At 51.6% G+C, this 24,965-nt stretch overlaps 1 protein-coding gene across 1 annotated transcript; it reads left to right on the forward strand.

Moving 5' to 3' along the window:
• RHCG (Rh family C glycoprotein) lies at nt 1-24,965 on the forward strand. Its single transcript, XM_004278250.2, has 11 exons — nt 1-429; nt 10,251-10,437; nt 13,652-13,802; nt 16,389-16,536; nt 17,312-17,478; nt 18,924-19,061; nt 19,260-19,396; nt 19,725-19,849; nt 20,047-20,120; nt 23,607-23,699; nt 24,517-24,965. Exons 1-10 carry the CDS (start codon nt 243-245, stop codon nt 23,673-23,675), a joined length of 1,383 nt encoding a protein of 460 aa, XP_004278298.1. The 5' UTR covers nt 1-242; the 3' UTR covers nt 23,676-23,699; nt 24,517-24,965.

Here is a 24,965-nt window from a genome sequence, read left to right on the forward strand (position 1 = left end):
TGCCCTCTCGGTCCCTACTCCCGCCACCGTCAACACCACCCCAGCGCGGGGGCCCTTGGGCGGAGGGCGAGCCGCGGGCCGCGGGTCCCCTCCCCGGTTGGGCGAGCGCGCGGGCGGCCCCCGGATCAGCTGTTCCGCAACCGGACTCGGCCGCCCCGCCCCTGCCCAAGTCTTAAAAGCCTCTCTCGCCTCCGAGCGTCCGAACTGCCTGCTGCCCGTCCCGGCCAGGCGCCCCCTGCAGCATGGCCTGGAACACCAATCTCCGCTGGCGGCTGCCGGTCATCTGCCTGCTCCTGCAAGTGGCCCTGGTGGTCCTCTTCGGCGTGTTCGTGCGCTATGACCTGGATGCCGACGCCCACTGGATCGAGGAGAGGATGTCCAGGAACATTTCCAGCGACTTGGACAATGAATTCTACTATCGGTACCCGAGTAAGTCCCACCACCTTGCAGGCCCAGCTGCGGCATATCCGAGCTGTCCCCACCGGGCTGAGGGCCCCGCCCGGCCTCACCTCCGCAGCCTGCTGCTCAGGAACATCGGGCAGGCAGGCGGGAGCGGAGGAGGAAATGCTGCCCACAGGCCCCCCTGCCCCGCCCCTCTTAGGCTCCCCACCAGGGGGACTTCCCAGTGTCTGGAGATCAAGCTTGGGAAGTGGCCGGATGTACACAAATTCCTTTCACCCCCTGAAAACTCACGGGGAGAGCTCACTCCTTCCAGGTGCCGTCAGAGACCTCCAGCCTCCCTGTCAGAGAGCCCTTCCTGATATCTTCCAAAGACCTGAGTCTCATCTTGGTCACCAACCAGTGGGTGACTCTGGTTCCCTTGTCCAGCTGTGCCCATGCTCTCCATGTTAAGGGGGTAGTTCCAATGTCGAGGGCTGCAGGGGTGGCTCATTGGCCTACCAGCCCTGCTGCTGGGAGAGGTGTGGGGGACCACGGCACCTACCACCTTTTGGCTTGGAGAGGGAGAAAGAACACCCCTGAATTCTCTCGCATCTGTGGTGCTGTGGTTAAGAGCATGGCCCTGGAATCACCAGACCTCACCTCTATCGTGGCTCTGCCATTAACCAGGTGGGTGGCCTTAGGCAAATGTCAACAATGCAGAAACTCAATTTCCTCATCTGTCCAGTGACGATAATAATAGATCCTACCTCCCAGGAGTGGGTTGAGACCTTGCACATAAAGTTCTGGCCTGGTGCTGGGCATGGAATCCTCACTTCATAATGGAGCAATTGCTAGAAGAGCACTAAACACAGAGGCCCTAGGATTCAGGAGTTAGAAGAACTGGCCCAAGGTCACTCGGGTCGGCCCAACCTCTAGACTCCCAGCCCAGGACTCTTTTCATGCCCTTGTGCTTTCTAGTTTTCCACACCATCTACCAGCAGCCAAAGACAATCTTTCTAACTGTTGGTGCTCACATAGTCATGGACTGTTGGTTTTGGAACAGTCACCTACACAAACTGGTCTTCCCTCCATGGCTTATACACCCTCAGTAATGGGATTCTACCCATTGTACTCAGATCCAGTTAAATAAGTACACACGTTCAGGATGGCAGCCTGCATGAAAAGAAGTAGAGGTGGAGGAGACTGTAGGCCCCGTGGGAGCCAGCCACATTAAGTGCCTCCCAAAAAGCCAGCAAAATCACAGGCTTTGTTAACAGAAATATGGTGCCTAAAAGAAGGGAGGTGAGAGAAGAGGGCGCCCAGCATTGGTGACACCACAGCCTCTACTGGGCTCCACTCAGGGCCATGTTTTAAGAGATCTTGACAGCTGTAGCCTTGGAGCTTAGACTCCAAATCCACCTTTCACATTGCCCACTTTTATGCTTCTTGGCGGGGGACTGACCCAGCAAATGGTGAGGCAGGCAAGCTTGAGACCCTCCTTTGCCTGTTTCACTCCTTCCCTCCAGCTCTTGCTTCTCTGTTGGCCACAGAGCCAGCCCCTTGGTAAAGCGTAGGGCCAAGGCTTCCCATGGGCGTTTATAGGTCCCGCATGTGTCTGTGCAGTGGAAGGTCTCAAGATCCTCTAATAGGAGCTACAGAACCACGGCAGTAGGGGGTACAATCCTCACATCTCCCCAGCTCCTATCCCCACTCTCTCCACACCCACCCACTTCCTTGCATACATGCTCTACTTTTATTCACTCAGTGATCACTTATCTATAGGGTGGCCGTATAATTTATCAACCAAATGACACTTTGGAGAGTGAAGAGGTAGGAAATTTGTGCTAGTAGTAATTTGCCAGGACACAGGCATAAACCATGACTGTCTCAGCAAACCAGGGCTTATGGCCACTCTGGTCAGAGAGGTACACCCCGACACCGCAGGCCTCAGCAAGGGGGTCAAGTGCTCTGTGCAGAAGAGATCTGTGACAGCTTCCTGGAGAGCAGTGGGATGGTGAGGAGGGGAAAGCAGGGCAGTTAAGGGGTCCATGGAAAGAGCATGCGGGGATGTGGGCTGAGCGGCTTTAAGTTTGTGAAAAGACTGGGAGGGAGGTCGCTAAGTGGGATGAGGTAGTCCCAGCCATCAATGAGGGCCTTGAGTTTCTCCTGCCACAGCCGGGGCGCTCTTTGTCATCTGAGCAGGAAGTGACAGAGAGGAGAGGAGTGTAGGGAAAGAATCTCGGCCTCAGGATTCCTTGGCAAGGGCAGGAAGTAGTGGCAGCAACTCAAACCAACATGCAATCTCTCCATAAGTCATCACCGCCACCGCATGAGGAAGGCAATGTTATGACTCTCATTTTACAGGTGAGGAGACTAAGGCCAGAGAGGGGAAGTATCTTGCAAAAGTCACTCAGCTAGGAAACTAGTGAGCCAGAGTAGGAGCTCCGGGGACCTGAGCCCACCCTGCTACACTGCCCTCCTCCCCCTAGTCTCACCTTTCCCCTCTCTTCCTGCCCCTCTTGCTCCCAGTGGCCATGGTTAGGAGTTGGAGCCCAGGTGGGGCCCTGTGCCTGGATTCCTGGGCCTGAAGGCAATTCCCAGGGGCGGGAAGTGAGGGCAGCCCTTGTGGTACTTTCAGGATTCTTGGTTCCAGGCTGTCAACACCTGCGTGGGCCTCATTCCGGCCCAAGGGATTAGTGGAGTACACTGGGCATCTCGGTTTCCAGAGGAGTACCGCTCCAGCTGGCTCAGGCTGGGGCCCAGGAGTGCCTGAGGACAACTCCCCAAGCATGGGCCCCTTGGCGGCAGGCACAGAACCAGCTGGGGACCTGCCCTGGCAGTGGCCTCAAAGGCCGTGTTGCAGGCACCGGCTGCTGAACATGAACTTCCTCCTGGGCTGGTGCTCTGGGGCCTGGGGGTCTCCAGGCAGTGTCTGGGGGAGGTTGGCCTGAGGAGGAGCCATCAGAGCCTCAGCTCTTGAAGCCTCCTGGGAAAACTAAGGGAGAAGGGAGATCACCCAAGGTAGAGGATGCCACAGTTTCAAACCTGAAGGACTGTTTCATGAAACCGAGGCAACAAGGCTTGGCCTGTGCTCCTGGGAACCTGAACCTCAGATTCAACTCCATTTAATAAAGACCAATGTTCCCACAAGCAGAGGGCAGTGTAACCTGGTGGTTGACTTTGGAATTAAACAGATCTGGGTCCATCACTAAATGGAGTAAGCCACCTCCTTAACCATGCTGAGCCTCAGTATGCTCATCTGTGAAGTGGGAATGTTCTTTAACGCACAGGCTCTCCTGGAAGATTGAAGATGACGGGTGGTGGGGAGGGCACGTCTCATGGCATGAAAACAGAGGACAGTAAATGCTGGTATCGAGCTTACTCAGAAGGGAGTGAGTGCTCTGCTGCTGAAGGTGTTTAAGTGCAGGCTCAGCATCCCTTTAGAGATGTGGCCGAGGAATGTCTCTTCCAATATTAGTTTGAACTATTATAGCATTTAAATTCCTTTGTGCTCTCCCCACTTACAAGTGCTTTTTGCATGCTCTGTCAGGCAGGGAGTGTATTTGTTTCTATTTTATGGTGCCGGTGATGAAGGTTAGAGACTTGCCCAGCTGGTCAGTGGCACAGGCAGGGGCGAGGCCAAGCCCTCCCACTGCACAGCCAACCAGCTTCCCCCAGTCTCTGCCGCATTGCTACTCCCCAGCCACCTCCCCAGGAGGTTTTGCAGTGATGGGGTGGTTCTGTGGTCGGCTCTGAGGCATGGGGGAGGTGGGCACAGAGCCTTGGGGAATTGAGGGTCTGGCCGGTAGGTTTCAAAGGCAACAGGTTAGGCTGGGCTGGCCTATAGAGCATGGGAAGGGCTGGTACCCAGGCTGCTGCAGGGCACCACTCCTGCTGTGCTGAGGCAGCAGAGGAGGGAGAGCTGCCATAGCCCGTCAGCATGGGAAGCTTTGTCCTCAGGCTTCAGAGATTTTTGAGACTTGGCCAGCTTCAGGCCAGCTTCATTAGGGACCCATAAGGGAAGAGTGAGCAAGGAAGTGGGTGCAGAACAGCTGTGTACTGGTGCCCCCTTGTGGCAGCTCTCAGAGCTGGACGCCAGGTGCCAGACTCGCCCTATCAGGGACCTCCCAGTGGAGAGCAGGTTCTGGGCTGGGCTGCTTGAGTCACTCCAGGCTGGGGAAAGAGGGGGAAGAGGGGAGGTGTCTTAACAACTTACACTGTCCTCCAGCAAGTCGCCAACGCAATGCAAAGCACCTAGTCAGTCTTGAAAGAGAAAAAGAGAAGTATTACAGTAGCTAATATGATTGCACAACGGCTAAAGGGCCAGGCCTATGCCCAGGGCTTTGGTTGGATGACCAATTAAATGTGCACCACACACCTCTGAGCTCTGTTACTATCCCCCACTTTACAGAAAAAGAAACTGCAGATCAGAGAGGTATGTCCCTTCTGAAGTTCATGCACTCCAGACCTTCACACTATTTTTTTTTTTTTGATGTGGACCATTTTTAAAGTCTTTATTGAATTTGTTACAATATTGCTTCCGTTTTATGTTTTGATTTTTTTGGCCACAAGGCATGTGGAATCTTAGCTCCCCAACCAGGGATCGAACCCACACCCCCTGCATTGGAAGGCAAAGTCTTAACCACTGGACCTCCCGGGAAGTCCCCAGACCATTATTATTAAAAGCATTTTCAGTAGCATCAAACTTTATGAAATATAAGTTAATAAAGTGGTACTTCTAATGAGGACTTTGGGAGATAAAGAGAGATGAGCAAGAGAATGGATAGGGAAGGTGCCCAAGGAGAGAGAAGCTGGCATCTGTGTGCCTGAGGTGGGGGGAGGAGAAAGAGACACCTGCAGAGAGGGTCAGAGACAGAGGTCAGGACAGCCAGGGAGTCACAGAGAAGGACAGAGAACTGGCCAGGTGGGGACAGTTAGGGAGAAGCCCTGGGAAGCTGAGGCCTCTCTTCTGCTCCACAGGGAGAACGAAGGCAGCCCTGAAACTGCACATCACCCCCCAGGAAGGCCGCCTCCAGTACTCTTCAGCCCTGCCCCTGCCCGCATGCTTCCTCTGCCACCAAACAGCTGACACCCCGCTCCTTGAATGGCCCCCACCTTCTGTGATGCTACCTTTTTCCAGGGGTTCCCCCCACCTCCTTGCCAGCAGCTTCCCTGTCTGGTCTGTTAGCTTCAAGGCAAGCTAGCAGATCCTCGGCTTCTGGCTCCCACTCACCATTCCCACATTCCAGCTGCCAGCTCTGTCTGCAGGTCTGCCTGATCTCAGACCCCAGCTCCAAGCCCCAAGGCCAGGATCCATTCCTCCCACATTACCCTGCCCGACACTCACCACCACCCCTGGGGTCATCTCAGACTCCCACAACCAGCGTTAGTCCCAGCACCTCCCTCCCACCCCGGCAACCTCCTCCTCCTTCCTTGTGTTTACCCACAGCTCTGCCCTCCTGCCACGTCCCGTCCCTGCTTTTGTAATTGTGGTCTGAATGTGTCTTCTCCCTCTCTTTCCAGTCTGTCACCCATCAGTTCTTCCCAAGAATAACCATAACACCGTGTATGGTGCTTCACATACATTAGCTCAGCTTCCTCCACAACAGTTAGAAACGTGATAAACCATGAAACATGATAATACATGAAATCAGCTGCACACATTGTGAACCTAAGCTGAGCTGCTGTTTGTTTGTGTAGGTCAGCGCAAGAAGCGCAAAGCTCAGAGCACCATACTGGGGCGACACCCACAGCTCTCTTGCATCATCTGCTATGCCCTCAACCCTTACCCAGCAATGTGCCAGGGCCTCCTCTCTCAGCCTCGTCCAGGTAGCTGCTAGCCAAGGGGTCTATGGCTGTGGCCTGGGCCTCAGGGAAGCCTGCAGGGGAGACAGATGAGGGCAGATGGGGGCTGGCAAGCGTAAGCATCGCCAGGCTGCTGTGGGCACCAGGGCCTATCCGCCCAGTGGGTAGGAGACTTTGGACGGTAGAAGGCCTGCAGCCTCCCCGATGGTGAAATCCCACCTGGGCCCTAGGCTGGCATATCTGGGTGCTGCTGAGATCATGACAGTAACCATTCATTCATTCATTCATTCATTCCTGGATTTTTATGGGACATCTACCTGGGCACTCTCATAGACAATGGAGAATACCAGAGTGAACAAAACAGGCTTGGCCTTGCCTTCTTTGAGCTTTATAGTCTGGAGGGCTAGACAAACAAACCTAACTACAAATTGTAATAAGAACTAGAATAGAAACAAGAGGGTGCTGTGAGGGAAAGAACCAAGTTTAAACTCAGGGGTCAGGAAGGCCTCTGTGATGAGGTGACATTTTGCCAAGATCTGCAGGAAGAGAAGTTGCTTGGCCATTCTGTGGGAACAGCATCCCAGGTGGAGGGACCACCACGGGCAAAGACCCGGAGTGGGACCGAGCACAAGGGAGGCCAGTGACGCCGGGGCACAGGAGGGAGGGGAGGACTGAGGAAAGGAAGAATGAGGAGGCAGGCGGGTAGGCCAGGTCTGGTGGGCTCTGCAGTTCACTTTTATTCAAAAAATGTTTTAATTTGGAAATCATTCCAAATTTACAAAAAGTTGCTAAGACAAAAATAGTACAAAGAACACTGTATACTCTTTAACTCCGATTAAGCTATCTGCTCTTCTCTCTCTCTCTCTCTCTCTCTCTCTCTCTTTTCCCACATAAACACAAGCACATACACACACTTACTTTTTCCCTGAACTACTTGAGAGTCAGTTGTACACATCATGGTCTTGTAGCCTTAATTACTCCACAATGTTTCCTAAGAATAGAGGTATTCTCTTCTATAACCACAGTGATCAATTTCATAAATTTACATTGCACAGTACTTTAATATACTGTCCCTATATAATTTTGTCAGTTGGCGCAGTAACAACCTTTGTAGCACTCCCCTGCACCTGCACCCACCCCCCACCCCAGCCAAGTCCAGGATCCAGTCTAGTGTTAGGTGTTGAATTTATTTGACCTGTCTCTTTAGCCTCTTTTTCTTTTTTTTAACATCTTTATTGGAGCATAATTGCTTTACAATGTTGTGTTAGTTTTTGCTGAATAACAAAGTGAATCAGCTATACGTATACATATATCCCCGTATCCCCTCCCTCTTGTGCCTCCCTCCCACCCTCCCTATCCCACCCCTCTAGGTGGTCTCAAAACACCGAGCTGGTCTCCCTGTGCTATGCAGCTGCTTCCCACTAGCTATCTATTTTGCATTTGGTAGTGTATATATGGCAATGCTACTCTCTCACTTCGTCCCAGCCTACCCTTCCCTCTCCCTCTTTAGCCGCTTTAATCTGGACCATTCCTGTGCATGTAAAGCACCTAGCACAGGGTCTGTCCCATAATAGATGCTCAAAATGGGCAGCCTTTCTTTATCTTTTACGATATTGATTTTTTTCAAGAATACAGCCTCACCCCTTTCTAATAACATGTTGCTCATTTTTTGTCTGATGTTTCCTCACGGTTAGAGTGGGATTATGCATTCTCAGCCAGAGCACCACAGAGGGGATATGTCCTTTTCAGAGTATCTCCCTAAAGGAGCACATTGTCCATCTGTCCCTCACTGGTGATGTTCATTTTGATCACCCAGTCAAGATGTTGCCCAATTTCTCTGCCGTATAATTACTGGGTGCTTTTTCCCCTCCCTTGCAACTCATAAGCAGTCTATAGGGAGACCATTTTAAGACAAGGCAAATGTCCTGCTCTTCATAAAAATTTGTCCCTGGATTTCAGCATCCACTGATGGAATCTTTGCTGTGAAAATTATGATTTTCCAACTTCAGCGCTCATTCCACATTTAACTGTCAGGCTGGCAGCATTCTGCTGTAAGCAAGAGCCCTCCCTGCTATCTCATTTATATATTTACCTATTCTGAGTTCCTATTTTTTTATGGTTTTAATTTGTTATGGTAACCTAATTATTTTGGTGCTCAAAGTGTCCCAGAATTGGCCAATGAGAGCGCTTCCATCTGGCCCCTGTGTCCTGTGACACCTGTGGTCGTTCCTTTTAGTGGCTTATACTTTTGTAGCTGTCTTTGCTTCTCAAAGCTCTTTGCCTTCTGTTATTTTCTGGGAATCTAGAACCATGCAATGTTAGCCCTAGGAGGACACTTGAGATCATTCTAATCCATCCCTTTAGTTTTATCATTGAGAAAACTGAGGCTCTGAGAGGGGAAGTGGCTTGTCTTTTCTTTCTTTCTCCCTTCCTTTCTTTCTTTCTCCCTTCCCTTATTCCTTCCTTCCTTCCTTTCTTTTTTGCTGCACCATGCGGGATCTTAGTTCCCTGACCAGGGATCGAACCCATGCCCCCTGCAGTGGAAGCGCAAAGTCTTAACCACTGGACCGCCCAGGAAGTCCTGGAAGTAGCTTGTTGAGCCCACACTGTGAATTGGTAGAAGGGTTGGGTCAGAACTGAGAATTAGACTATACCTAAGTAACAATAAATGATAATCAAGTAGCAATAAATAATGACATGCCCATTTGGAGCATCTATTATGGGATAGACACTGTGCTAGGTGCTTTACACACACATCTGCATTTAATCTCTGCAACGTCTGTGAGTAAGCATTGCAGAAGGTGCTGAGAATCAAGTATGTTAAGTGACTTTCCAGAGACATCTAATTCAGGTCTCAGTGATGCTGGAAGGTGTGCTTGCTGGGAGTGGGGGTGGGATGTGGCGATGTTTCTGGGGGTGATCAACTGATGAGCATGGCCAGTCAAGGGACTCCTAGGCTAGATAAGACTAACTTCTCCATAGTAGAAGAATGGAGTTAAGGGGGCAAGGCCCTAGACCCTGGGTGTAATCCACAGCCTGGCCCCAGTTTGAAATGCCTAGCTGCCCACGCCCACCCTTGGTGAGAGTGGTGAGGGGAAGCTGTCATCTCCCGAGGGGGACCTCAGGCATTTCTTGGCCTTAAAACCCAGTGGTCTAAGTGGTCTAAAGTCGGGGGGCCCACCTCTGTTCCCCTAGACCAGTCCACTCCAGAAGGCCTTTTTTTTTTAAATTGAAGTATAGTCGATTTACAATGTTAGGTTAGTTTCTGGTGTACAGCAAAGTGATTCAGTTATACATATATATAAATATATTTTTTCTTTTTTTTAATAAATTTTTAAAAAATAAGTTTATTTATTTATTTATGGCTGCATTGGGTCTTTGTTGCTGCGCTCAGGCTTTCTCTAGTTGTGTAGAGTAGGGGCTACTCTTCATTGCGGTGCTTGGGCTTCTCATTGTGGTGGTGCAGAGCACGGGCTCTAGGCACGCGGGCTTCAATAGTTGCACCACGTGGGCTCAATAGTTGTGGCGTGCAGGCTCAATACTTGTGGCTCACAGGCTTAGTTGCCACAAGCATGTGGGATCTTCCTGGATCAGGGACTGAACCCATGTCCCCTGCATTGGCAGGTGGATTCTTAACCACTGCACCACCAGGGAAGTCCATTCTTTGTCATATTCTTTCCTTTACGGTTTATTACAGGCTATTGAATATATTGAATAGTTTCAATATAGTTTCAATAGTTTCTATTCAATATATTGAATAGAACTATTGAATAGTTCCCTTTGCTATACAGTAGGACCTTGTTTATCTGTTTTATACATAGTAGTTTGTATATTATGACTTGATGGGGGTAGTAATGGCTCCTCTACTTGCAGTAGAGCCATTCATTACTGCGCCTAGCCTCAGGATCCAGATGCGGGCATGGCGGGACCGGCTTCGGGGGCGGCCCGCCCCGGCCAGCGGCAGGGAAGACACAGGCTCTATGTTGGGCGGAGCTGGCCCAGACCCAAGGCTACGGTGGGTCTTCGCCGGGCCGCCAAGACCCTCGGCTGCGCTTTCCCCGCAGGCTTCCAGGACGTGCACGTGATGATCTTCGTGGGCTTCGGCTTCCTCATGACCTTCCTGCAGCGCTACGGCTACAGCGCCGTGGGCTTCAACTTCCTGCTGGCGGCCTTCGGCATCCAGTGGGCGCTGCTCATGCAGGGATGGTTCCACTCCTTTGACGGACGCTACATTCTCTTGGGCGTGGAGAAGTAAGGGCGGCGCCGGCGGCGGGGCGGGCACAGTGGGCGGGGCCCCGGGTGAGGGGAGGGTCCAGGGGCGGAGCCCGGCGCTTGGGGCTGTGAGCTGGGTCCTCATCGTCCATCCAGGGTACCCGGGGCCCTGCGACATACACCACACACGCTCGCTCACTCACTTCCTGATCAACGAGTCCCCAGGGTGGGAGTTCTAATGGTGTCCAAGTGCTGTTGGAGGCTTTCCCTCCTCCTAAGACGCAGGCTGCAGGGACACAAGGCCAGGCTTCTTCTCTCCAGGGGCCAGAGCCAGACCCTCCCCTTTGACACATCAAACATCAAAATTGCCCTGAGAAACCTCAGCCCATGGAACCCATGGAGGGGGCGGTGTTGCGGGTGGCAGAGGAGGGGAAGGAGTGTAGGGCTGCCTGAACAAGCCTCCTAAGGTTCATTGTGGACGGAATGGGGTGCTTCTCCCTGCCTTGCCCTCTCCCTGACTTGCCCGTATCCCCACCCACGGAACAGGCATAGGAAAGAGCTGAAGCAGGTGTGGAGACCGAAGACTGAAGCCCCTCCCTGCCTCAGCCTCCAGGGGGCACCTTATCCCCATCTCTTCTCACCTCTATCCACATCACTTTTCTCTGTGATAATCTCTTGGTCTGGTGAATACCACCACCCCCTCACATCAGGTAACTCAGCTCCTCCCTCTGTCTGAGGAGACCTCCTAGGAGCCTCAGTGTATCCCTCCCCCCAACACCACCAGCAGGTTATACAATAAATTTGCCAACTTGCCAAAAACCAAGTTGCCAAGCAGTCACTTCACTGAATGTCTCATTTATCAAACTCTCTAGGCCATGGCAACTTGTGAAACCTATAGCAATTTGTGTTGCATGGGAGAAAATCAGAAAACCAAGTTCACAGAAAGGGTTTAGAGGCAAATTGTTATAAACCACGTTTAAAGTGCAAATCCCTGCTGTCACATATAGGGCACCAACCAGGTATCATAAGCCAGGTGCCTGAAATTTTAAACATATGCCAAATATTTGCAAAATATTAATTCACTTAAGCCAGTTAGTGACTCCATGAATTAAGAGAAACAGGAAAAATAGTCGACTAGATAGGAAATGTTTCGGAACCAAGAAGTCAGTCTTTTTGTATATAAAATCCGTGACATGCATATCACTCTACTGTTTAAGATACACAAGAAATTCTCATTCCCAAAGCCATAGACCCAAAGCATAAAAAATATCTGTAATATATTTAATTGGCCACCACAGCAAAATAGCTATGGCTAAATGCTTTTTAAAATGTTCAAAGGGAATTATTGTAAACTTTTGTGAGTTAAGTTTTTTGAACCAGTTATTTAACAAGTTAGTCATTTGACAACTTGAGTTTTGGCAAATTGGTTTTCAGGGAAATGATTTTCACCAACTGAGCCAGAGCTGATCTCTGGTGCCCAGGGCTGAGATGAGCATGTCGCCCCCAGACCTGACCTGTGGACCCTTCTCCTGGCTTCTGTCCTGTCCCTGCTGCCGAGTCCTCCAGATCGTACCTGTCACTCCAGGGTAGTTCCCCTCTGCAGGCTCTGCCTGAGAGGTGAAATCCAGATCTCCATCTCCTGGGAGCTGATGGCCCAGGTGTGGGCTTTGGTACTCTCCCTCTCACTCCTTCCTAGTGGTCACCTCTGTCAGATGGTCTTCTGGCTGCAGTTATGGGAATTGGGGCAAATAACTCGGCCTCTCTAAGCCTCCATTTCCCATCATTGGTTCAGATGTGGTACAGGAGGGCCTGAGCAGTAGTGAGCAGGCATTTAGGTGCCTGGCACTTAGCAGCTGTCATTGTTCATGCAGCCAGGCCCTGGGGACTCAGCAGTGAACAAGGCTCATAGTGAAGCGTACATTCCAGTGAACATCCTTTGTCTGGGGAGGGACCCTGAGGGAACAGTGCCCTGCCCCCACTCCACGCACTGACCCTACAATCAGCTGGCTTCTTACTTCTCACCTCCTGATTCACACACACACACACACACACACACACACACACACACACACCTGAACGTGGGGGAGGGGCACTCCCCTGGATGTGACTGCCTTAAGGAAGTAGTAGCCCCTGCTGTACTTACACGAACCCCAATTAACAACGCTCTTACACGAACCCCAATTAACAACGCTCATGACTCGGAGAGCCACGCTGAGAGTCTGCCTTGGAATCCAGGACAGCGTTGCTGCTGGCAGGGCCCACAGAGGCCTGGGTTAGGCAAAGCGAACACGCGGATGGAAACAGGGTCTCCTCTGACCACATGATGTCCACCTCTGCTGGCTGGCTGGGCTTTCAGGGTTCACACTTAAGGAGCGCCTATGTGCCCCTCTGCCTCCATTCTCTCTGTTGGCCTTTCTGCCCCCTCCCTCCACCCAGCCTCCGGCTCCCTACTGCCTGCAGGAAGGCCCCTCTCTCTTCCCTGGACACATATCCTCTCTCCCAAGTAAGGTGAGGAGGAGGTCACGATAACTCAAACCCAAGCAAGGCCCTGGTAGCCAGCAGGAGAGGTGTGTGCACAGTGAGAGATAAGGATTCGGAGGCAGAGACCACATCTGGTTAGAGGAATTGGGGAAGGCTTCCGGAAGAGGAGGCAGGTGAGAAGAGGTTCTGGAAGGGCAGGTAGAAGACGGAGGGCAGGGCGAGGCCCCAAATATGGGCCACATTCAACAACAGCAGCCAGACCACTTGGATGCCTTAAACGCAAGCTGCCTTCAAGGAGGCGTGGGGGCCTGAGATGGGGCCGCAAAGGAAGGGTGTGGCATCTAGTATGTACCACTGCTGTGCTGGATACTTCACATGCTATTTGTTTCAATTCTTTTTTTTTTTTGCTGTACGTGGGCCTCTCACTGTTGTGGCCTCTCCCGTTGCGGAGCACAGGCTCCAGACGCGCAGGCTCAGCGGCCATGGCTCACGGGCCCAGCCACTCCATGGCATGTGGGATCTTCCCGGACCGGGGCCCCTGCATCGGCAGGTGGACTCTCAACCACTGCGCCACCAGGGAAGCCCTCTTTCAATTCTTAGAGTAGCTCTAAGATGCTATGTGCCCATTACCACAGATGATGAAACTGAGGCTCAGAAAGTTTAGACCGCAAGCCCAAACCCACAAGTGACCAAAGTCTAGGTTCAACCCCAGGGCTTGGAGTGCCACTTCTTGCTGTGGCCTCAGCCCCTCCCCTGACCTGTCTCCCCACAGCCTCATCAATGCGGACTTCTGTGTGGGCTCTGTCTGTGTCGCCTTTGGGGCAGTTCTGGGCAAAGTCAGCCCTGTCCAGCTCCTCATCATGACTCTCTTCCAAGTGACCCTCTTCTCAGTGAATGAGTTCATTCTCCTCAGCCTGCTAGAGGTGAGCAGGATTCAGAACAGGGATGGGGGTGGAAGGGACACTTGGGTGGGGGCAGGAGGGGGACAGAGAAAGAGAGAGCTGGGGAGACATGCCAGCTGAATTCAATTCAAGCTTGGCAAGTCACTTAACCTTCTGAATCTCAGTTTCCTCATCTGTAAAGCGGGAGTAATGACATTTATTGGGCAGGAATGATAGTCCACCTGGTACATCAGTCCACCAGCTAGGCAGAGAAGTGGTTCCTCACATGTTGATTTTCTCTCTTCTTTCTCTTTCCTGTATATCAGATGGAAAGAATGGGATGTTCCTGCACATCCTCTTCCACACACATATTCCCAGATTGCTCTGCCAAGAAAAAGGCACAGTATATTGAAGGGGCACATCAGTAAGAAAAGTTTCCAGGGGAGTGGCCAAGGTGGATATGTATAGCTTCACAGGTTGCACAACTCCAGAGGTGCCATTCACATGGACCTCTATGGCAGGAATGATGCCCCCTGGAGTTGGCCAATTCACTGGCCCAGGTAAGGGGCACCTTAGGCTGCTGACTCTTGCTCAGACACCTCTTTGGTATATTTGCAGGTGTAGGGATTATTCAGGGACCCCATCCATTTCTTAGCCCCCAGCTCCTCTATATTTGGACTCTGCCTGAAAACCCCCAGGATTTTGGGGGGTTTTTTGTTTTTTAATACAAAAGTTTATTTCTCAGAAGCAGGGAGATCAGGGCTTGTATAGTGGTTCCTCAGTATCATCTGGGATCCAGGACCCTAATCTTTTTTGTTCCACTATTGTGAGCACATGATTTCCATTCTTTTTCTTTTCGTTTTTTTTCGGCCATGCTGTGCACACAGGATTTTAGTTCCCCAACCAGGGATCGAACCCATGCCCCCTGCAGTGGAAGCACAGAGTCTTAACCACTGGACCACCAGGGAAGTCCCACTGCCAGGGTTTTTGTTTTCAGGCCACCCTACATTCAATCATTCATTTTGTCATTTTTTTTTCAGCCACCAGACTAGTCCAAGCCACCATATCCCTTCCTCCTGACTCATCTCCCTGTCTTCATCCTTTTATTTATTTATTTTTTTGGCCGCGCCAGGCATGTGGGACCTTAGTTCCCCTATCAGGGATTGAACCCACGCCCCCTGCAGTGGAGGCGCAGAGTTTTAACTACTGGATGGCCAGGGAAGTAAGTCCCTCGCTGGCTTCATCCTTGCCGCACCCACCACCTCAGGCTAATCTCCACCAGCAGCCATGGTGACCTGTTAATAATGCATATAAGACCATTCCCCGGATTAAAACACTGGTTTTTAAAATTTCACTTCAAATAAAATCCAAACTTGTTATAAGGCCCTACATGTTCTGGTCCCAGCCTTTTCTCCAAGCTTATCATCTACTGTCTCCCCATCTTTCTGTGCTCTGGCCATACCCTGCTGTCTGCTCTTCAAACACACCAAGCTTGGTTCCACCTCAGGGCCTTTGTACTTGCTGTTCCCTTTACCTGGAATGCTCATCCCCCCACCCCAGTCCTTTTTTGTGGTCTAAACTGGAATCTCATCTATTCAGAGAGGCCCTCCCAGATTCTCCTACCCAGTGTTGCCTTCTACCTTACCTCTTCCCAGTCACTCTCTCTCTCATTGCCTTAATTTATCTTCTTCATAGCATGTATCCTTATATGATAAGGATGGGAAACCTTATCTTATCTGGACAGTCTCTATTCCTGGCACCTGGCCCAATGCCTAATAAGTTCTCAAGAAATATTTGTCGAGGGAATGAATTTTGGAGTCTAACTGCATGTCAGGCAATGCTCCAGGCACTAGGATACAGAGGTGAGCAGGACTCACGTTTCGATCCGAAGGAGCTCACAGTCTAGTGAGGGGGCCAGGAAGCAAATAGACAGTGACCATGCAGTGAGACAAGGATTGAGCTCCAGGGCTAGGTGGCCTGGAGGGAGGGGAGGAAGGCCTGAACCAGCACCTGGCAGGTCAGGGAGGCTTCCTGGAGGAAGAGATATCAAAGCTAGAAGTCTGGGAGGGAGGTTGGAGGACAAGGAGCATGATAGGATGCAGGGGAGACGGGTAATGGCAGTCCGGATGGGGTGGTGTTGGGCCAGGAGTGGTGTGTAGGAGGAAATGTGGAGAGGGGAGACCCCAGAGGGCAGCGGCGAGGTCCCAGGAATTAAGATAAGCTGGAAACTAGTGGGTGACAGACCAGATAGGGCGCTGCCCTCGGTCCTAGCTTGGCTTTACCTCTTCCAGCTGTGTGACCGAGCAAGTCCTTTCCAGGCCTGCGTTCCCCATCTGGCCATAAACCTCATCTGTTGGGTGAGGATGCCCTGGCATTTTGCTGACAGGCTTACAGCCTGGGTTCATGGATCCCCCTCTTTATTCTTTTATTGAAGTATAGCTGTACAGGGGATCCCCACTTTCTCCCCTTCCCAGTTGATTGGTCTATAAGGGACCCTAGGCTCCCTCCTGTAGCCTGTGGAGTCAAAAGACAGCTGAACTTCTGTCTGTGGGTAGGGGGAGGTGGGAGAGTGCTCTGAGGAGGGAGAGAGAGGAGGTGTCAGAGTCTTACAGGCCCCTTGTACCCCAGGTGAAGGATGCAGGGGGCTCCATGACCATCCACACATTCGGCGCCTACTTTGGGCTCACAGTGACCTGGATCCTCTACCGACCCAACCTGTATCAGAGCAAGGACAGGCCAAGTTCTGTGTACCACTCGGACCTCTTTGCCATGATCGGTGAGAGCTTCCATAATGATTGAGGGCCGCCTTGATGACTGAGGGCTGCCATGTCGGGTGAGGACCACTGTGACGGGTGAAGGTCACCATAAGCAGTTCAGGCTGCCATGTTCACAGCTGATCCCCATGCGCTCTGTGAGGTGGCTGCCAGCTCCCTTTGGAGGAAGTGCAGACAGAGGTCGCCTATAGATACTTCCAGGATCCCAGATACTTGTCCCTTTCCCCCATGGGGCTGGAAGAAGTTGGTCAGTCATCCTGTGTGTTCCCTAGGATGTCCCAGGGCAGACACAGTGGTAACCAGGAACTGTTCACTCCATCCCTAGGCTAGGCAAGGTGTACATTCCTATTTCCAGTGTCCATTCATTCCAGAGAATACGTATCAGCCACCCTCTCTGGTCTCTTAAAACCCAGCCCTGCCTCCAAGGAGCGCCTCACAGTGTAGTAGAGAGATGGCCACGCCACCAGATAATCTCCCTACAGTGGAGAAAAGGATTCTCCCTCAAGGTGCTGTGGGAGGCATTTTGCCCAGTTATGGGGTCAAGGTAGACTTCCTGGAGCAGAGTGGAAGGCTCAGTGGGAGTTAGGTAGTAAGTAAGGCAGGGACGGCCTTCTAAGAAGATCCCAGCATGAATAAAGCTGCAGGGGTGGGAAATAGCTGGGGCGTGTGAGTCATCTGACATCTCTGTAGCTAAAGGACAGGATGTCTGCCTGAGCTCCGTTGGGCCCATCTAACACCTCTTCTCCCGGGCCCACCGGCCCTGTCTGGTCTGGCCAGGCACCCTCTTCCTGTGGATGTACTGGCCCAGCTTCAACTCAGCTGTGTCCAATCACGGAGACGCCCAGCACCGAGCTGTCATCAACACCTACTGCTCCTTGGCAGCCTGTGTGCTCACTGCGGTGGCGCTGTCCAGCGTCCTGCATAAGAAGGGCAAGCTGGATATGGTGAGCGTGGGGCGGGGGAGCAGTGGGGAGCCTTGGGGGGAGCTGCGGCCACGACTGCCTGTGCCCAGTGGGCACTGATCACCATGCCCCGCCGACAGCGCTGTGCAGCAGGCAGCATAAGGGTTATCGCACCCATCTTGCAGATGAAGAAACGGAGGCTCCGGGAGAAATGATTTGTCCAGATGACATAGCTGGCTTTAGGCAGAGTCCAGAACCACGTTCTTGGAGGTTCTATTATGCCGGCTGCTCTGGATGAACTGGCTCCTCTCGTTCTCCTCCCCACAGCCTGGGTGCTGACAGCTCTTCTGGACTGAGCACCTCCCCTCTGCCAACTTCTGATCCCCCAGACACTGGCCCTCAGCCTTCCTAGCACTGCTTTCACCTGCCCTATCCCACACACCAAAGGGGGGAATCCCTTCGATGCATTTGGGAGGTTTGTGGGAATGTGGTGTTGCCCAGTGTCCTTCATATCACGCCACTGGGACATGTGTTTCTGTCATTAGCGGGAGGGGCCAAACCCCATGGGTGCTGGTAGATTTTTCTGTAAAAAGACAACCGCCTCTCTATTTGCCATTCTGACACTAGCTTCTAGACATGGGCACATGTGTGTCGAGACACTGCCAGGCGTACCCGTTATTCCGGGACACAGCCTCGAGCCCCTGGATGCACTGGCCGATCACTGCACAGAGAGGTGGGGACTCAGGAAGAGAATCAGACACGCTGACGTGGGCACATGCAGGGAGGGACATGGAATAGGGTCAAGGTCAGGGGCTGTGGCTCCACGAAGACCTGGATCAAGACACCTTTCTGCCCCTTGCTAGCTGTGTGGTCTTCAGCAAGTCCATTAACCTCCCTGTGCCTCAATTTCCTCATCTGTAAACGTCAAAAGATAACTGTACTTACCTCCTGGGCTTGTTGTGGAGAGGAAACAACATCCCCACAAGCCAGCGACACAGTCCATGGCGCAGGTAGGCGCTCAGAGAGTCAGCTGGTGCTGGTGTAGGCTCACAGAGTCTGACATGGGTGCGTGTGAATGAATAGGCCCCAGAGGTGCCTGACGTTGGCACACGGACACGTAGAGAACATCAGACATGCAAACCTGGGCACACAGGGATGTGTGGCAGCCAGATAAAAAGGGAACATGCAGATGTGCTGATGGAACTCATTGGCATGGACACAAGAACACTGATTTGTGCACACGGAAAAAGCCCAGAGCGCTGGTGTGGGTGGCACATGTGCAGAGAACACAGGGGTGGCTGTCTGAAGCCTGGGCCCAGGCTGGAGCCCTCCGCAGTTTCCTGGCTTGCTGAGATGCACTCTGAGCCATCCCTGGCTCCCAGGTGGCACCCACGCATAGGAGGTCAACTTGGGCTATGGGTCAGCTCCTCCAGGACGCTACTCTGGATGAGGACTGAGTTCCTGCCCGCTCTGCCTGCCCTGCTCAGGTGCACATCCAGAACGCCACGCTCGCGGGAGGGGTGGCCGTGGGCACCGCCGCCGAGATGATGCTCATGCCTTACGGCTCCCTCATCATCGGCTTCATCTGCGGCATCATCTCCACACTGGGTTTTGTGTACCTGACGGTGAGGGCCCCAGGCCAGGGGCTGGGGGCTGGAGAATGCTGGGGTCTCTGTGTTCCTGACAGTGGGGGGCGGTCCCTAGGGAGGGGGTGGGGGACTGGGGAATCCGGGGTCTCTCTGTATTTGGAGCCTCCAGAATCCTGGCCTCCCCACATCGTGCCACAGCCCCCTGCCTGAGCAGCACCTATCTCCCCTTTCCAGCCATTCCTGGAGTCCCGGCTGCGGATCCAGGACACGTGTGGCATTCACAACCTGCATGGCATGCCCGGCATCATAGGTGGCATTGTGGGTGCTGTGACGGCAGCCTCTGCCAACACTGAGCTGTATGGGCAGGAAGGGTAAGAATGGAGGAGGCAGAGGGAGGTTGAGCTCCCTCTTTCCTTCTCCATTCCTCCTTCCTACTGTTCCTTTCGGGTCCAAGACTGTGTCTCTATCCCCTTTCTTGCCCAGTCTGGACCACTATTTCATGGGCCTTCTCTCCTCAACCTCTGTCCTTCCATAAGGATCTTAGAGATCATCTGATCTTTCCAGTGCCCCCATTTTGTAGACAGGAAGGCTGAGGCCCAGGGGTTATTGAGCCTTGGTGTCCACTCGTGTGTGGGGTGGCAGCAGGCGGTGACTTGGCCTCTCCGTGGGGCCCTGACCTGCCCCCTGTTTCCACCCCAGGCTTGCCTTTGCCTTTGGCTTTGGAAGTTCCACACTGAGCTGGAACGCAAGCACACAGGGCAAGTTCCAGGCTGCTGGTCTCTTTGTGTCGCTGGCCATGGCCCTGGTGGGCGGCATCATCGTAGGTGAGTGGGACTGGCTGGGCCAGAGAAGGTGGGTCCTGTGGTTGGGGGACCTAAGAGTGTGTGCCAGAGGTCAGCTGAGGCTCCCAGAAACCCTTTGTCTCTGCACTTATAGCGGTGAGACTGAGGGGATTTTTCCGTCAAGGGAAAGGGCTGGGTAGGTAGAGAAGAAGTTATCCCTGACCTCCAACTTCCTTTAGGGGTCATTTTGAAATTGCCATTCTGGGGACAAGCCGCTGATGAGAACTGCTTTGAGGATGCAATCTACTGGGAGGTGAGTTTTACTGACTTGTCCCCCCACACAAGGGTGGCTGCATTCCCCTCTCCCTGGACCACATCAGCTGGGCTGGGGCCTGGGAAGCAGGAAGCTGAGGGTTGGGGGACAGAGCCTGTGTCATCCTGCTCCTTTATCCAGGAGGCTGTGTCTCCTGGGGGTTGAAGGCTTCATTCTAAAGCATTCTAGAGTAATTCCCAAAGCCTAGTCCCCTGTGCTCCCCAGAGCAGAAGCACCACCTGGGAACTCGTGAGAAATATAAATTCTCAAGTCCCACCCAAAGCTCCTGATTTCACAGCTCAAGAGGTGGGGCCCAGCACTGTTTACAAGCCCTCCACCTGACTCTGATGAAAAACTCATCTGTGAACCACTGCCCAAGACCAGTGGGTTTGGGTCCTTACATGCACATTGGAATCACCTGGAGAGCTTTAAAAGCTTTCCAAGCTCAGGTCTCAGCCTCCAGAGACTTGGAGTTAATTGGTCTTGTGAAGGGCCTGGGCATTAGAATTTTTCAGTACTTAAAACCTCCCAGGTGAATCTAATATACAGCCTGGGTTCAGAATCACAGGGCAGTGCTTAGCCTCTGTATCCATAAGAACCACCTGGAAAAACTCAGTTTCCCAGAGGCTAGCCCAGAAATTCCATTTCAGTAGGGCCTGGGACTCTGCATGGGAACAAGCTCCCAGGTGGTCTTATACTAACACTTCTCCCAGCATCCAGAGAAGTGTCAGTACAAAAATCCAACTTGAGAAACATTGTTCTAGAAGCTAAAAGTAGTAGAATGTCACAGAACTCAGTTTCTTTAAAAACATGCCACAGGGCTTCCCTGGTGGCGCAGTGGTTGAGAGTCCGCCTGCCGATGCAGGGGACACGGGTTCGTGCCCCGGTCCGGGAAGATCCCACGTGCCGCGAAGCAGCTAGGCCCGTGAGCCATGGCCACTGAGCCTGCGCGTCCGGAGCCTGTGCTCCGCAACGGGAGAGGCCACAACAGTGAGAGGCCCGCGTACCGCAAAAAAAAAAAACCAAAAAACATGCCACAGTCTGAGCTTTCTGTGACTTCAGGATGGCCTTCCTCCCCACGAATCATTATTAGAGGTATTTACCTGCATTAGGTGATGGAGGATGACACAGAGGGCCCTTCTTGCCTCCTGCACTTCCCCCTCCTGACAAGGGCAAGGACCTAGCCTGTGTCTGTGGCCCCTGAGACAAGGGTCTGCCCATCATGGTCCTTCATTTGGCTTTGTATTATTTTATTACTGAAGTATGGTTGAATTACAGTATTATATTAGTTTCAGATGTACAGCATAGTGATTCAATATTCTAATATACTCGATTTAAAGTTATTATAAAATAATAGCTATATTTCCCTGTGCTGTATACTATATCCTTGTAGCTTATTTTATACATGGTGGTTTGTACCTCTTAATCCCCTACCCCATCTGGCCCCTCCTCCCTTCCCTCTCCCCACTGGTAACCACTAGTTTGTTCTCTGTATCTGTGAGTCTGTTTCTGTTCTGTTATATTCATTCGTTCATTTTATGTTTTAGATTCCACATATAAGTGATAACGTACAGTATTTGTCTTTCTCTGATTTATTTCACTAAGCATAACACCCTCCAGGTCCATCTATGTTGTTACAAATGGCAGAATTTCATTCTTTTTTATGGCTGAGTAATATTCCATTCTCTCTATATACCACGTTTCTTCTTTATCTGCTTATCTGTTGTTGAACACTTAGGTTGCTTCCATATCTTGGCTATTGTAAATAATGCTGCTATGCACATTGGGGTGCATATATCTTTTCAAATTAGTGTTTCCATTTTCTTCAGATATATATCTAGCAGTGGAATTGCTGGATCATATAGCAGTTCTATTTTTAGTTTTTTGAGGAACTTCCATACTGTTCTCCATAGTGGCTGCACCAATTTTCATTCCCACCAACGGTGTCCAGGGTTCCCTTTTCTCACATCCTCACCAGCGTTTGTTATTTGTAGACTTTCTGATGATAGCCATTCTGACAGGTGTGAGGTGATAGCTCATTGTGGTTTTGATTTGCATCTCTTATGATTAGTTGGCTCTGTATTTTTAAAATCATACCAGAAGTTTTCAGGGTAATCCAATTTTATGTACATAACTAATAAGCCTTTTCAATTCACTCTCTTTAAATTATTTTTTAAATTATAACATGAATAGAAGCTCATTAAAGAAAATCTGGAAATAGAGAAAAATAGAAAGAAATCCCATCACCCTCATTCAAGCACTATTAATAGTCTCGATATATTTCCTTCCAGCCCTTTTTTTAAAATCGGCATTGATTTTTCATACATAGCTGAGATGATATTATCCTCGATTTGGTATCCTGCTCTTTTTCTTTATCTCTCCATCATAAGAAGTGTTTTGTGTTATTACATTCTGAATAAACTTTATTTTTTTAGCGGTGTAATTATTTTCACTCTATATTTGAAGTCAGAACTTAAACTATTTCAGACACCACAATTAGAAACCACACAGATTTAATGCTGATGAAATAAACTAAAAAACATTATCAATTCCCATATGTAGAAGTTCTCTCTTGTTTTATTTTTTTTCTTTTCTTTTTTTTTGGCCATTGCACAGCTTGTGGGGTCCTAGTTTCCCAACCAGGGATTGAACTGGGGCGGCCGCAGCAGTGGAAGCTCCAAGTCCTAACCACTGGACCACCAGGGAATTCCCTCTTGGTTCCGTTTTGATCTTTATAATTTATTCTAAGTTCACACCTTCTCCGTGCTGTATACTCTTCAGCAGTGCTCAGTTTCAAGTAATATAATTCCGTGTTGATGGAAGTAAGCCACCATCAAGCCATTCCCATGGCCCCTGGCCTCTGGGTAGTCTACCTGGGAGATAAGGTGGCTTCCCAGAGGACAGAAGTGAGACAGATATTCCCCAGGACAACAGATGAGGGAGTCTTTAGGATCAAATCTGAGCCTTGAGGCCAAGGTTGGGCTGATCTGCCCCACCCCTACTGCACCTACCAATCCACTTCTGGCTTCCCCTGCATCTCCCCCTACCTCACTTTTGGACCTGCCCGCGCTTCAGGGAGCTTGCTGTGCTGCCTCTCACCTGGCACACTGCTACGCCTCTTTCAAAAAGTGTGTTCAGCACAATGGAATCCCCCCAGGCTGGGTTATCAGTCTCTTGCGTGCATTTACAACTCTTACTGTCACTGTGCACTTCACTTGAATACCTTCCCATTGCTCTAGTGAGTCAAGGACTGTGCCTTGGCCTTGCAGTGCCCTAGCACCCTGGACAGTGGCTAAGTAAACTAGAAGCCAGATACCTGTGTGAAAGACTGCCCTGCTTTGCGGCATGCAAACTGCACGGTGATCACAAGGTGGCGCCCGCCACACACCATTTGCTGCTCCTGACTTGCCCAGGCTGTTCTAGTTCCACCAGGTACACCTGCCCGGCCTGGGGCAGGGCCCTCGGAGCTGCCTCCTCTCTCTGCAGATGCCCAAGGACCAGAAGAGTATTGTCTTCCGTTCTGAGGACCCCACCCTCAAGCCCTCAGAACCTTAAACTCCCAGGGCAAGTGAGAAGCAGGTGAGCATGGGCTTGGCTTGTCAGTGGGGGCCCAACTCTGGGAATCAGATGCCACCAGCAAAGGGGCAAAAAGAAAGCATCAAGAAATGAGGATGTGAGCTCCCACACCCCCCTACCCACCCACCCACAGCGGCATGCTGGGGTTGGTGGGAGAGGCACTCAGAGTCAGACTATGTGCCTACTGGACAGACACGGTAATTTGTGGAAAGCACCCTGGACTGGAAGAGTGACTTTGAGGAACTCTTCACCCCAGAGACTGAGCCTCACTTTCCTCATTTATAAAAGTGGAGATGACAGGTCTGGCTCTGTTCAGTAGATCGACTCAGGCGAGACCCTTCCTTCCTTCCTTATCTCTCTCTCCTTCCTTTTTTTCCATCAACTAACATTTCCTTGCTCCCTCTGTGGAATGCACCAAGCCCTTTCTCATGTCTTTTGCATCTGACCCTTCAGAGATCTCTACAGACAGGTGCAGTTACTTCCCTCTTTTTAATAGATGAGGAAATTAAGGCTCAGAGATGTTCAGGATCTTCAAAGCCACACAGCGCAAGTGGAGGAACTGGGGTCTCTCCAGGTCGCTATCATTGCTCTTATCGTAGTTATCTGACCTCTTCAAAGACCAGAGTTTGGAAAGAGCTGTGTCTGGGACACAGGCTGAGTGATGTGGCAGGAGAGGATGCTGGGGTTTAAGGAAAGAGAAAAGAGAGGCTGTCACCGGTTGCTTCTAATGCGGCCCATCTCGTTCAGAAAAGGAAAAGGTGCCCGAGGGGCTACTGCAGAACATAACAGTGGCCCGCTGCTGTTGGCTCTCTCCCTGCAGGCTCCACAGACTGTTCCAGCGTTCCCCCAAGGAGCCAGTGCTGATCAAGCTGGGAACAAAAGAGCAAGGCGAGCGGCACTCCACCTGCTGGCCCGGTCCAGGGTGCCTCCATCTCTCCCTCCGCCTTCATCCCAGGGGACCTGCCTGAGAATGGAGGAGGAGCTATAGACAAAGTGGGCATCCAAGCCAGGTTCTGGCTGCAGGAAGCCTGCCACCAGGGGTCTTGGTGGCCACAGCCTGAGAAAAGCAGGCAGGAGTGGGGCTGGGGGCTGGAGGTGGACCTGAGCCCTCCTATGAGACAACGTAGCTGCCAACCACCGACTGCTGGGCTCTTCCACTCCCTTCCTGCCCCTCAGCCAGTATCTCCCATGCCCCCTGAAACCTCCAGGCCTCTCTGTGCCATGCAGATGGTAGCCTCCGTGAATAAAACGTTCTTGGTGTTCTTTGTA

Source organism: Orcinus orca, chromosome 2 (assembly GCF_937001465.1).
Source record: "Orcinus orca chromosome 2, mOrcOrc1.1, whole genome shotgun sequence".
Classification (NCBI taxonomy): Eukaryota; Metazoa; Chordata; class Mammalia; order Artiodactyla; family Delphinidae; genus Orcinus; species Orcinus orca.

Coding starts and splice junctions, on each gene's coding strand:
- RHCG (XM_004278250.2), top strand. CDS start 243: ATGGCCTGGAACACCAATCTCCGCTGGCGGCTGCCGGTCATCTGCCTG. Junction 19,062..19,259: donor TGGGTTTTGTGTACCTGACG/GTGAGGGCCCCA, acceptor TCCCCTTTCCAG/CCATTCCTGGAGTCCCGGCT. Junction 19,850..20,046: donor GGTGGGCGGCATCATCGTAG/GTGAGTGGGACT, acceptor AACTTCCTTTAG/GGGTCATTTTGAAATTGCCA.